Consider the following 15,125-nt stretch of genomic DNA (forward strand, 5'->3'; position numbering starts at 1 on the left):
TTTAAATAATAATAAAAATTGAGAAAAATCACATACCTGCACAGGCATGTGGTACACGTGTGGCACAGTGCACAGGCACTGTGCTACACGCATAAGAGATGGACTTAGTCTCTTGATTCCTCAATTTTAGTTATTTAAATATTAAATAAATAATGAGATATTTTAATATGATTAAAATATTATTATTTAAACAAAAATATGATAACTGATCAGTTATTTTGAATTAGTTTTAAATAAGAAATATTTTAATATATTGGATATTATTAAATATTGGATATCAGTTTTCATAGAACGTAATTTTTCAGGGATAGAAAAATATCTAGGAATCTCTCTCAGAGAAAGAGAACAGTGACAAAAACTAAAGTCATTGTTCTTCACAAAACCTAGGTCCAAACTTTATCAGATCTCATGTGTTGAGAACATCTGATAAATAGTTATTGCCTATTATTTGTATAGCGAGCCCACACTCGTTCTTTGTGTGCCTGAGAACATTTTGGAAGATCTTGGTGTGAGATCTCAAGGAATTTAGCCATATGAAAAGATAGCAGCAAGGAAGGACCTGAGGTAATTTTTCTGTTCATGGCCTTGATTCAATATATATATGCATGTGAAGAAGTAGATCTAGAAATCTTGTGGGATTAATTTAACAATTTGATTGTTGTTCCGCTGCGCATAATCTTTGATTTGATCAATAAAAACCAATAATTATCTATTCTAGTCATATCATATAGTTGACCATAGGTTAATTCAATCTCAATTCTGAGTGGTTAGTATTCTAACTGATTGTATTATTTGAGTTCATTGACTTGTTCGTTACTAGTTTACCCTACGTACTAGCCCATACTTACATCTTGGGAACTCGGTAGTATAATTGAGTGAGAGTGGTAATCATAGATATGAACATCTATAGCTTCTGATGAAGAAGTGAAATGATGGTTTCCTTTTAGTTTGGTTCAAGGTGTTAAATGATAGAGATCTTATTTCAGTAATTAAATTAGTTTACTGAAATATCATTTACAAAGAACTAAGTATTTTAAGGATAAAATAAAATGAGGGGTAAAACGGTATTTTAATCCCATCTCATTGTAAACCATCTATAGAGGATTGAATGACAATTGTGGTTGTAACAATGAATAATTAATAGCGTATCTATATTTGTTATAGAGCGTTCTATGAATTCAAGAGTGCAATTCCGAGTCTATAGTGGAGTCACGAGGAATTAATAAGTTAGTAAATTTATTTGTTAGATTTATGATAACTTATTGGAGCTTGATTTCATAGGCCCATGGTCCCATTGTAATTGGATAAAAAATCATCTAGATAGTCTCAATTAATTGATTTAATTATCAATTATAATTATCAAAGTTGACCAGGTCAATTTTGGATAATTTCACAGAGTTATGTAATTTAGAGAAGAAAAGAGAAATTATGGCAGGTTTATTAATTAAGATAAATTGGTATCTAAATTAATAAATAAGTTTAAATCAAGGTTCAAATTATAAATAATTAATTTGATAAAGGATTTAAATAATTATTTAATTAATTAAATCAATATAAAATAATACATGCCTTGATTTTAAGTCCAATGTGCTTATAATCGAATGGAAAATTTCACGGGCCTAAAGCCCATGATGATTTCGACCTAGGGCTTTAAATTGACTATTATTTTATTGATTTTTTAATTAAATTAAATGGCACAATTGAGTCTATAAAATGAGTGCTTGAGAGAAGTTAAAACACGAGTTTGACAAGTCATAAGTCAGATTTTCTTATAGGTTTTAGATTCTCTCTAAACACAAGTCATTTTCTAAGCCTCTTTGTTATTTTCTCTTATTCTCTCTGTATCTATCTCATGTGTTGAGAATTTCCTACTCTAGTCTAGGTGATTCTAAGGATATTTTGGAAGACTGTAAAGAAATCAGAAGAACAGTTCAGTTTCTTGATAATACTCTGCGATAGAAAGGATACAAGGGTTAGAGAAACTGAAGGAATGACTCTTTCATTCTACTGCATATACTGTAAGTATTCTTATCTTTGTTTCTCTTTGAATTCAATTTTAGAAACATGTTATAGGTTATCTCATATTAATTTGTTTAATATTAGATCTACATGAAAATAAATAAAGATCCTGTATAAGTTTTCCCAACAGGGGCTCGCGCTGGGTGGTGGTACAGTTGGTGGGGGACGGTGGTCGGAGGGGTAGCGGTAGTAGGTTGAAGAAGAAGAAGAAGAGGTGAGGGAGGAGGCGCGGTGTAAGGGCTGATATCGCTATGACTTTTGCCGGTGCATTTGGGCTTGTTGACAAAAGTCAATTCTCTCGCCGACAAAAGTAACACGAGAAACCCTAAAGTAAAATGATGTGTTTTGATTAATTAACCTTATGCCGACGCGTTTTTACTTTTTCTGGCGCGTTGGGGCTCGCCGGCAAAAGTCTTCCCCATTTTACACGTGGGCCTTTGCCGGCGAGCTTCACCTACCTCGCCGGCAAAAGTCTCACATGTGAATTGAGGTAGGTGGGACTTTTGCCGGCACTTTATATCGCCAGTAAAAGTGGTTACACTGGCAAAAGTATAATCGACCCTAACAACTTTTTACTGATATTTGTAACCTCAAAGTTCCGAGAGAGAATCATATGGTTGATTAAGATAAAAAAGACTAATCAAATCTTAAGGCTGGAGTTGATCAGACAATTATTGTGAGATCAAGATTAAATAATAAAAATAAGAACACTTAACATTTAACATTAAAGAAGAACAATGATACTTACTTCGACTATTGATATTTAAACACTCATGACTCAATCAAACCATTTATTACGTTTTATCTAACTAATAATTAGCTAACGTTGCAAGAAAATACTAATTCGTAGTTTGATTAACAACGTTGCACACATATCATAACACTTTAAGCACTTAGAGTTAATAAGAACAGTTATTAATGTTAGAGAATATGTATCTTAAAACATTAGATGTACAATCAAACTATTGATTAGTTGTAAAATAACATTTAATTATCAAATGTCACCACAAACTATGATATCATGGTCAAATCGACACCGATCAAACCGGTTTAACTTCAAATTGGTAAGAAAACACTATTAGTAAGTTTATATGTTAATCTCAGAACAATTCAGAAGAAATCAAACTATTGGTTACGTTTTCCAAACTCAAAACATATAGGTCGATTCAAGTTTAACTAAAAAAAATTGTACAAGTTAAATAAAATCGATAATTCCAAACTGGAAAACTTTTGTCAGCGCAAAACAATATTTTTTCCTGCAAAAGTTGTAGACCTTTCCTGGCGATATACACACACTCGCCGCAAAAAGTCTATGCAAAATTCCCACTTAAATACGATCACTCTTTGTCGGTGCATTTCGTGAACAGCATCGACAAAAGTTACATTCGCCGTCGAACAAAGCCGTCGGCAAAAAAGGGACTTTCCCCAGCAAGTTTCACTAAAATCGCCGGCAAAAATTGACTTTTCCTGGCAAAACAATGAGATGCGTTGAGAAAATTCTGATTTCTTGTAGTGTATGCCTTAATATTTGGAAACCAGTGTTTTAAATTCGCATTGACAAATGATAAGGGCATTGAAGTTTTTAACATGAATTTTTTAAAAAAATTAATTAGGGATAATCATAAATTTAAAATGCATAATAGTAATAAGAGTTGGGAGCATATGTGTTATGGTAGACAAATCTATTATATCACTACGATACTATCTAGTTTTATATATAGAGATAAGTTGTAACTTTAAATTTTTCGTATGAGAGTGTTAATTATAGTTATAATAGTGAACTTCCACAATTTTTTGAACAAATCTAAATGATTTATTGTGTTAAAAATAACCTGATATCATACTAATAAAGTATGTTTTGCTCACGCAACTTAGACGTTACCATTAGAGTAATCCTAAGGATATGTTTATTAAGATATGATTATATTAATTTTTTTTTTTTTAAAGTTAAAATCTATATCACATGAATGTTATAGTTTTTTTGTTTTTTTGAAATAGAATGTGTTATGGTTTGAGTATAAAGTATGTGAAACTCATAACCATTATAAGTGAATGGAGAACTTTGGCTGATTGATGTTTTATCAACGAGTCTCTTCACATGAATCGCAACTTTGATGTTAACTTTTTAACTGTTATAATTATAATAAATAAGTGGCTATTTAACGGAAACGCTTGGCATAATAATTGAGGCTAATATATATAGTACACTATAAAAAAATGAACAATAAAAGGGTAAAATCTTAGTCAAAAGATGCAGTATCGGTAAATATGTAAACCGTGAAGAAGTAGAGACATATGAAAGCAACATAATGCAGGACTCAAAATAGAAATTAAATCATATATAAATAAAGAAATAAAAAGAAAATTAGATTTTTTATATATGTTATGGACACACATGTTAAGGCACGTGTAAAACAAGAGGTTCCATACCATACCACACCACATATGTAATATAAGATAATATTTATATATTGTGTACCTAATAAACCGAAAAGATAGGTCAAAGAATAAAAAGGCTAGATTCTAGTCCATGGAAGGTAAAATTTGAATAGGGAAAGTTAAATTTAAAGCACTGGCTATGTTACACCTCAGATTTGGGAGAAAATAATGAATCAGTCTGTATATAATCAAACTTTAGTTTGCCCAAATTGGTATAAAGGAAATTAAAATCAAAAGTTAGGTGTCAATGCATTTTCTATATGCAGGTGTCAATTTCTTGCCAGCATTGTTTAAAAAAATTGTAGGTCCTCAGTGTTCACCACAAGCCCAAATTAAAAGTTTAAGTTCTCCAATAATAACTCAATTATGAGGTTTAAATTTAGTTGCACGTGTATTTTTGTACACATAAAATGTTAGGTTCTTTTCCAACTTCCTATTGCTTAAATTTTCATGTTCCTTTCTTCTCTCTCTTAAAAGGTTCAAATTATAGATAGTTCACCCCATTTAGCAAAATATAAGTAATATATCGATTACCAGTCTATTTTTATTTTTGACCAAAAACCAACAATAAAACAAGTACTTGTAACTCGGTTTTGAGCTGTACTAGAGGATTATGATTGATAATTTGATATATACATGTGTTGTTCAACATATAATAAAATATTGTTAAGAGAGACTAATGACGTACTATTATTTGGGCTATTTAGAATTTTTATCCTCCGAACTATCACTAATACATTATAATGCTCTTGATTTTTTTGAGCTATTAAAAATTATCTCTGAAATATTCAGTGTTATAAAGTGAGACTTTAGTTCAGTTTTATCATATGTGGCTAAAAGATTACTTACATGACTATTTGGTCATTGACTTGTCATTAACATATCAGCACCATGTGTATAATTTAAAATAAAAAAATTAATTAAAATTAAGAAATATATATTTTTTATTAAAAAAATTAAAATTAAAAATAATTCAATATATTTTTTTTTAATTCTTAAAAGATTAATTTTTTTAATAAATTCTTGAAAGATTAATTAAATAAAATTTTCAATTATACACATAATGTTGGCGTGGCAATGACAAGTCAGTGGTCAAATAATCATGTCAGCAATCTGTTAGCCACATAGAATAAAACTTAACAGAAGTCCCATTTTATAACACTAAATAATTTTGGGATAATTTTGAACGATTCAACTAAATTAAGGGACACAATAATGTATTGGTGATAGTTCAGATGCAAAAATCCGAAATAGCCTAATTTCACATTTGTTAATTTAATGATCAATATGATATTTATAGCAAGTTTGTATATAATATTATGTTACATAATCTCATCTGATATATTAATAAAGATTATATATGCGTGCATTTAAAGATATATTATGCTAAATTATTGATTCACGTTCGTATTAATTTATCAGTATTTATATATATAAAAACGAAGTCTTATGTGGAAGTTTGCAACAGAGGCCATATTTCTCAGCTGAGGGGACAAGTCATGTAGCACGCCCGGTTCTCAGTTTTCTTTTATCAATTCATTTGCTTCTCAACAAGTTCATATTTAACATCACAAATCTATATTACATTTCTCTTCTTTATTACACGCCATTGTCACGTGTAGTTATTAGTTATTAGTTATTAATTACAATAAAATTTATTCAATCACATTTTTGGCTTTAGTCTATACTATTATAATTTATATAAAACAAAAATGTTCTCTAAATAAAAATGTTAAATATATTTGACTTTAAAAATAATAAAATACTTGGTAAGATAATTCTATAAAATACTACAAAACTTCAGCATCATACATATATATATCGAGAATAAATAATGTGACAATGACAACTTAAGAAGTTTAAAGTTCTCAATAAGCTTCCATTAATTTAACACACAATTTCTAAATTTGACTAACAATTTTATGAAAAAATATGTATATATCTCTAAAATGAAGTTGCTATAATTTTATTCTCCTCTCCTTTTCTTTATTATGTTCCTAATATTTATCTAGAAAAGAATTTTCTTTTATCCATGAAGGAAAAAAAACGAATTTGGTTAAGGAAAACATGATTGGCACCAAAACATGATCCAAGGGCTGTAAATGTATGAAAACAATGGAGTTGGGACCCACATTGGTATGAAATAAAACCCACTTGCAAAGAAACCCACTTTCTGATTTCTGACACGCCATTTTATTAAGGGGAAAAATCGTGTAAGGAGGGCGGCTGACCTACTTTATTTGATTCCGAGACTCGAGACGCCCAACCTTTTCAACAACCAATCACAATACGCCACGTGCTCACCCAGATGAACTTGGGTCTCACCCCGTTCCACACGAGGCGGCCGCCGTGGGCCCCGCCGGTGAACGGAAGAAACCGCCACCAGTCAAAAGCTTCTAAAATTGGAAATTAATAAAAACGTAACCATACGTAAATACATACAAGAATACAAACTATGAAAATCTTTTATTACATTTTCCATATATAGACATTCCCCTATTTCCAAGGAGTACATTGTTTTTTTTTTTTTTTTGCTTTCCCTAATCTCTCTAATATTAAGGGCCCCAAAAGAAAAGAGAGAGAATAAACCCAGTATTTACATTTTCTTAAAACTCAAAACTTATGTATAATCACTCTATTTTAAAGTAAAAACCACCACCTATTTCTCAAAACTAGGACGCTAAAGGAGTCTTTAATACTTACTATACTTTTTTTTCTTCAGTCCTCTTTCTTCCACCTTTTTATGATTCAAGTCCTTCGTATTTGTCTTTATTTCCTACCTTTCCCAACTTTACTTTTCTATTGCACTTCCCTAACGGCGTCGTCTTATGTACATTGCTAGTGAGAATCAAGCTTCTTGTGTAGTAGTGGGTATCCAATCCAACACCGGCCTTCAGAGAGTGAAAAGCTCGGGGCATTGGAAGGATATTATGGCAAAACTAAGTTCGTATACGGGGCGATAGTGCAATTAACTAAAATTACGGACACTTCTAGTATTCAATGATTAGTCCTCCCATTGGGGCTCGGTGAGGGATACCCTTTCTTCGCTTGGCCGTTCTGTAATTAACGGAAGTTGGGGGCGGTGTTGACGGCGTGAAGCTCTGAACAACCTTATTAATATTGCTCTTTGACCGGTGACCATGGCTGCTGCTGCTGTATGAATCCTCAGAATCTGACGCCATTACCGTCATTTGCTTCTTCTTCTTCTGGAAATTCTTCGAGGTACCAACGATCTGGTAAAAACAAAACAAAATTTGTCAGAACCAAGCTCTAAAATACATATAAATTATATAATCAAACAAGGCCCGAAACGTAATTGAGAACTTTTAGGTGGTATTGATGCAAGGAATACGAAAAATCGATGGACCCAGAACCGGAATTTGATTTGTACGGATATACGGCTCGTTTGGTTCCAGGGAAAATGGATTGGAAAGAAATGTACGGGCTCACATAAAACTCCCACATTTTGGTAGCTAACGAGCAATTACTGGCCACAAGACGACGGAAAGTCAACTCGGTTTAACCAACCAGATGAAGGACATTTAGTCTGAGCTGAATGGTTTGATTTCTTTGAAGACAGAAACAAATCAGAGAGAGAGAGATGGAGAAGAAATAATCCCATTTTCCTCCAGTTTCTCGGAAACCAAACAGATGGGAAAGATCGATGATTGAGAAGGCATTGTTGACTAGTTTAGTAAAAGTAGTAGTACCTTGCAACCGAGAGAGCAGAATCTGAAAGAGTCGAGGAGGCTTCGCTCGCAGACTTCACAGGTATTGGTGACTCCTTTTCCAGGCCTAGGCTGAGGCCTCTCATTCAAGAAGACTACTCTAGCACTGTTGATAATGTAGGTCTGAACTCCGCTGATGTCCAACACTTTCTGAATCTCAGAAACCCTTATCACATCATGATAGGAGGACCTCCTTATCTGTCGTTTCATCGATCATAAAAGAAAACAGAGCAAAGAAATTAAAAATCAGAGACTGATCGCTATTTACGAAAGTTCATAATTTCAAGAGAGAAAAAAAACTACAAGGAATGTGAAAGTCATGAGCTAAAAAATCATAATGAATGTTAACATTTGGAAGAACAAAAAAAAAGGAGAATCTGATGAGTGTTTAGTTAAACCAGACATTGGTCAACTAAGGCAAATTTAGCTGGTTTTCAACTCAATAGATCAAAATATACAAGTTTGTTGAAAAAGGAGAAAAGATGAAAGGAAAAAAAGACGCTTTTTTTTTCTTTTCAAAATGAGAGGCGAAACAAGTGACGAAAAGGCTCGAAAAACACGGGGATCCTTTTGATTCTGTGAGAAAGAATGGTTGAATGAAAAAAAACAGAACCAAACGAGACGAAGAGAAAACAAAAAACAAAAATCCAGATGTCAAAATTGATCAAAGATAGTAGTTGAAGAAAGGATTGAAGCCAAACCTGGATAGCACGATGGTCCTTGTGGTAAGCGAGGCAGAGAGAACAGAGAGCGCCGTTCATACAATCCAAACAGTACATATTACATTCACTCTTGTGTGAATCAGCGTGTGACTTGCATTGAACAAAGAAGCTTTCTCTGAGTAGAGGCTTCAACCATGGCGGCCATCTGTTGTCCTCATCATCAGGGCCTCCAGCACCCTGTCAGAAAAACCAAAACCCACATGAGAAAATCTTCATAACTATCGAACAAAAACAAAAACAGGGAGAAAAAATACATATCTAACAAACCCCAGAAAACAGAAGACACCAAAAAGATTGAGAATGAGAATGTATATCTCAATGAAAACATACCATGATTCTTCTGCTCTTGGGCTTGATTTCACGAACAGTGGAGTCTTGGTTTTCGATCGCCAGCTTGACTAAATGAAAGAGAGACTCCCTACCCTCTTAGTATTATTATCACACAAAAGAATGAGAATGATGAAGAGAAAGAAAAGAAGCTTTTGTATGAAGTAGTTTTGAGAGAGAAAGAAGAGTCTTATGTGTTTAGGTTAATGGAGGCGGTGATGGAAGAGTATGGGTTCTTGTAGGCAGTGGTAGATGGCGTTAAAGAAAGAGAGTAGTAAGAGGTCGTTCTTATCCGCACAAAGTCCACAACCGAACCAAGTTCCGAACCCAAACCTAAGGTAGATGCGTTGGGTGCAAGGAACCCACCTCCTTCTTTCCTTTTTATTTCCTTTCATTTTCATGCTCTCTTTGGTCTTATCAATTTTTTTTTATTATTTATTTTTATTATGGGGTGGGAAGGGATTCATAATTCATTTCCTATTATTTAAAACCCTAAACTTGTCTTTCATTATTAGTGATTTTTTAAAAATAATAATATTATTATTAAAAAAAATTATCTATTTATCTAGTGATTTGGGCATTCACATATTCCATTGTTTTGTTATTTAATCAATTAGACATTTTTCCTTGTTATGTGCTCCTATTGTTGTTCTACTATATAGGGGTGATGACATCTATCTCATATTTCTTATTTCTTATTATATGTTTATTTTTTTTATTAATTATTAATCTCTTGTCTCTATCAAAACTTGTCTCAATTGTTAATCTTTTAGCTTCCTCATTACAATTTTCTTCTTTGAAATTCATGTTATTTATTTTTGAAATTTTTTCTCACGTTTTACTTTTACCTCAATTAAATAATTGCTTTTACTCTTCATGGAAGAAAAATGTGCATTAAAAATATATTTTTTTACAAATAAAAATAAAAAGAAATAAGCCAACGTGTCGTTATTTAATTTGTAGATGATTGTTTATCTAAAAGGGTAGGGTGAAAACCGAAAACTCATATTCCGTTTTTTAAATTGGTTTCTCCTTTCATATCTAAGTATCTAACCAGCATACAATATTATATATAAATATAAATACTTTTTTTAAAGTGTTAAATTTTATATTCCGAATATACTATTTTGATATATTATATTTCAGGTAAATGTTAGATATATTGTTTTATTAAAAAAATTATTAAAATCAAATCTGCATTCAATTTTATTAATAATATTATTATTATATAAATAGGATAGATTTACATTCGTTCTTACACCTTATGACAAATTCATGATTACATAATAAACGATATAAATGGTCGTATTAAAAAAAAGTTAACAAAATAAAGTATTGAGTTAATTTTAGTTATTGTTAAAAATCTCTAAAATAAATATTTAAATTTGGTATTTAATTAAAATCGATCAGGCCAAAATAATATATATTTTTTCCTTTTATACCTCATCATTGTTTAACATTTTATAATGAGTTAATTTTGTAAAGGGAAGCTTAAAAAATGTGTCCCCAAAAGTAGCTGTATTCCTAAATAACCCCAATTAGAAAATTTTAAAGATAAATAATATTAATGCACACATTCTTAGCCCCAGTTTTGTAGAATTATAGTTTATGTAATAATAGCTCTAATTGTGCTATATAGAAAATTTGTTGAAATATAAAATTATTGTATGTTTGGTAAATGATAATTTAAAAATTATGTGATAAATAATATTTCATAATATCTACTAATTATATGGTACAAAAAAAAATTTACAACAATTTTAAATATTTAATTATTAATTAATTTATTATATATATTTCTTTATTTTAAATATTTTTATTTAAAATAATATATGTTATAATCAAGTAAATATATATAATAATTAGAAATTCCCTCATAAGCTAAAATGTGAAATAGGTATGTGCCAATTTTTAAATTTAATGTTAGCTGATGAGTAATTTTTTTAAGAAGATGTTATTTACTTGTTAACCAAAAAAAAAAAACTTTAATATGGAACTTTAAAAATCATTACCTTCTAATTTTTTTTAATAACTTTATCAAACTGGACCTTATATATTAGATAGAACAACTAATCATTTTGTTTTTTAATTTTTACATGACATATGTTTTTTGGTTTCTTCGCTTATGATATTGCTTTCTATTGACACTTAAATGTTATAATTATGATTTATGTTATTGATATGAAGTTACCCCAAAACTTTGTAGTTTTTCATCAAATACAACCTAGAATGTAAAACTACTTTATTAGGCATGATTTTGCTTTTGATATGAATTTGACATCCCCATTAATGATTTTTTTTTTGTATTCAAATGTTACCTAAATGACAGTACTATTCATTTTTTTACACATAACACATGTTATTAAAAAACTAATGAAAATCATTAATGCCAAGATTTGCTTCGCTGTGTTAATGGATATATAGACAACATCGACTGCAAACGTAATTTTTTTAAAAAAAATTATTCATAATATTATTAGCACAATATTCATAAATATGAATAAAATAAATGCATCTTTAACATCTTGTTTAGACATGCATTTACATGTTAACATACTGGAAACTCAATTTGATAAATTTGTCAGTTTCTTATTTTTCTCTTAATCTCATGTTAAGACATGTTTTTGAATGTGAGACATCGAACACACTGAACATGTGATTTTAATTTAGCACATGACTTGATGAGTTATATTTTCTTTTTTGTGCCCTAGTATTTATACTTTCTTTGTCCGAGTTTTCCCTACTTTTTTTAGCAGCCAAAAAGTATTTTCTTCAAGAAATATTATATGCAAAAATGTTTGAAGCATTCAAAACTTCATTGTTCATTGGCCATAGCGTTTTGGTGGTTCTTCACCATCCTTTTTAAAAATTCTGGTGCAAAGCTTGAAGGGAGTTCAAGCTAAGTCTCAAGGGGAGCTTAAGCAGTAGCTGGAGGGAGTCCAGCAGTTGGAGGGAGTCCAACAAGAACACAGTACCAGCGGAAGGCTGGTTGCTTGAAAATTTTCACGAAATAGGGGGTTGTTTGTTGTTTGTAAACCAAATTAGGAGTTTTAATTTGTGTTTCTGTTATTTGTATTTGTAAAAACTCTGATTATTTTAGTGGATTTGCTTCATTCTGGACTAAGTCTTATAGAGTAGGTTGTGAGAAATCATGGCTGAACCATGTAGAAATGATTGTGTCATTTTTATTATTCTTGTACTTCGTCTTGATTCAAATATGATTTTAATTTGATAAATTGAATGGGTAATTGGCTGGTTAATTGAGTAGCAGTAGTTAACTAACTTTCAAATAATAAAAACAATATAAAAATTTGTAATCATTAATCAATTTGTCTAACTATTTTTTGCAATTCAACAAACAACTCTATAATTAATTTATGTAAGTTTTTGGATGATGAAAAGAAAATTAATAACTTTGTTACTTAAGTGATATTGGAAGACAGAATCAAGGCAAACAATACCATATTTGATGAAAAATAAAATTTAGGATTTAAAATCATACTAATAGAATAAGTTATGGTATTATAATAATTCTGCTATTTAGGTGATATTGAATACAAATAATATCAAAAGATAAATTTACATATGAAAATAATCAAAATGATGAATCATTGTATGAGATGATAATTTACACGGCCACTGCATTTTTATTAATTAGCTAGGCGAAAAAAAAAAAATCTTTCGATTCGAAATACAAATTACAAATAAGGATTTATACATTTTTAGACCATGTGTTTTGTCTCATTATCTGTTTGGACCCTGTATTTTGATAAATTACTTTTTTGACCCTATATTTTGTAAAATAGTTAAAATAAAACCCTAAACTCGATTTTGATCAATATTTTTTCAATTAAAATCACAAATAATTTACCAAACTAACAATCCAGAACAAAAATGAAATCACTCTGCTTAAAAACTGTGTTGTTATATTCAATTTTTTCTTTATCAAAATTGAGTTTATGGTTCTATTTTAACCATTTTACAAAACATAGGGTCCAAAAAGTAATTTGTCAAAATACAGGATCCAAACAGGTAATAGAACAAAACACAGGGTCCAAAAAAGTATAAACCCTACAAATAATAATAATCTTTTGATATTATTATGTGATTGGGATGGAACTAGATGCACATAAATATATATATTTATACATATTTGTAAGCATTCAAAGTTGGGAGCAACTGGAAATATTATTTGGGTAACCTAATAGACTATATTTAATAAAGTAGGAGATGTACTTATATAGTAAGCTGTTTGGGACAAATTTATATCATATATCTCTTCTATATAATAAGTAATAAGTAAGCAGACATTGAAAATTCTTTATTTTAACGATTTTTTATTTTTTAATGTTAATTTTAACGAAATATTCTTATATTTAACAGAATATTCTTATATTTAAAAGTAATTTATAAACATTTAAATTTAAATAAAATAAAATAATTAATTAAAAAAATGAAAATAGGATATTTTTTTTAGATATTTTACAATAATTATTATTTAAAAATAATAAATAATTGAATAAATTAAAATAAGATATTTTACAATAATCATTATTTAAAAGTAATAAATAATTAAACAAATTAAAATAGAATTTTTTGAGATATTTTGTCATGATGATTATTTAAAAATAATAAAATCATAGATTTTATAACTTAAATAAAATTTAATTAAACTTAAACTTACTTATTAGAATAATATCATATTAAACATATAATATAATCTACTGTCATTTAGCAACAAATTACTTTTTTAAAAAAATTAGCAAGAAACTTAAATTTAAAATCAACGTATAATATTTAATATTACATTAAATATATAATATATAATCTTTTGTTTTCACTCCTAAATTAAAAAACTAGAATAAACATAAACTTAAACAAAAATAAATAAACTATTTAACTAAAATAGGATATTTATTTGAAATTCATATGACTTTAATATAAATTTAATAAAAATAACTAATAAATTCTATAAATAAAACTAAACAAACGTGCATATTGCACGTTGTTTGTATCTAGTATATATATATTTATATCTTCGATATAATAAATGAGTAGACAACGAAAATTCTTGGTTTTAACGATTTATTTTGTTAACTTTAACAGAATATTTAAATATTTAATGGAATATACTTTTAAAACTAATTTAAAAATAGATATTTATCAATTATATAAATATAAATTCAAATATTATAAAATACCATTATTATAATAATATTTAATATAAGACTACATATATAATAATTATATTAATATAAATTCAAATGTTATAAAATATCATTATTATAATAATATATAATACAAAACTAGATATTTAAGAATTATATTTGTTGACGTCGTTTTTCGTCAACTTAAAGAAGAAGAGCAATTAAACAAAAATATACCAGAGGAAATAAAAATGTAGACAGGATCTTTTACGTGGTTCAGCAGTTAAAATCGGCCTAGTCCGTGAATCAGTGTTATTAACTCTTTGGAATTCTCTGATAGCTCTCTGGAAGCAAATGTACAGAGTTTTTCCCAATATCAATATTTTGGTCCTCTACAAATGAATTATCGCTCTCTGTTTATAGAGGAGATTTCTGAATTGCTTCCCACATATCTCGGGAAGTTATTATTCAAATAAAATAAAATAATGTCATTCAATGCATACAGTTATCACGTACGCAGTAATATCTTACATCAGATCCCTTCAACATAAGGAATTTATAACAATTAGTACGTTCACACATGGCCGACGAGCTAGGACACCAAGATCACGTGCCTTCAAGACCATTTGCCAATTACAAGCTCGTCATCATGGTTCGCCTATGCTCCCAACAAGCAATTATTAACGAAACCATCTTGTTCGAGCTTACACCTCTTAAGCTCGAACCATCTTGTCTGAGGGCAG

At 29.4% G+C, this 15,125-nt stretch overlaps 1 protein-coding gene across 1 annotated transcript; it reads right to left on the minus strand.

Moving 5' to 3' along the window:
* Nucleotides 1-6,903: 6,903 nt before the first annotated feature.
* Nucleotides 6,904-9,489, minus strand: LOC133777864 (protein RGF1 INDUCIBLE TRANSCRIPTION FACTOR 1-like). The gene is made up of 4 exons (XM_062217616.1): nucleotides 9,239-9,489; nucleotides 8,888-9,085; nucleotides 8,169-8,384; nucleotides 6,904-7,691 (listed from the first exon to the last, which is right to left on the minus strand). The coding sequence occupies exons 1-4, from the start codon at nucleotides 9,239-9,241 to the stop codon at nucleotides 7,449-7,451; spliced, it is 660 nt and encodes a 219-aa protein (XP_062073600.1). The 5' UTR covers nucleotides 9,242-9,489; the 3' UTR covers nucleotides 6,904-7,448.
* Between the last annotated feature and the right edge of the window lie 5,636 nt (nucleotides 9,490-15,125).

The sequence above is a fragment of the Humulus lupulus genome, chromosome 5, assembly GCF_963169125.1.
Source record: "Humulus lupulus chromosome 5, drHumLupu1.1, whole genome shotgun sequence".
In the NCBI taxonomy this organism is placed as follows: Eukaryota; Viridiplantae; Streptophyta; class Magnoliopsida; order Rosales; family Cannabaceae; genus Humulus; species Humulus lupulus.

Excerpts from the sequence above, each read along its gene's own strand:
- LOC133777864 (XM_062217616.1), bottom strand. Across the intron at positions 8,385-8,887 it reads AGGACCATCGTGCTATCCAG|ATAAGGAGGTCCTCCTATCA; the intron begins GTTTGGCTTCAA and ends ATGAAACGACAG. Across the intron at positions 7,692-8,168 it reads TCTGCTCTCTCGGTTGCAAG|ATCGTTGGTACCTCGAAGAA; the intron begins GTACTACTACTT and ends TGTTTTTACCAG.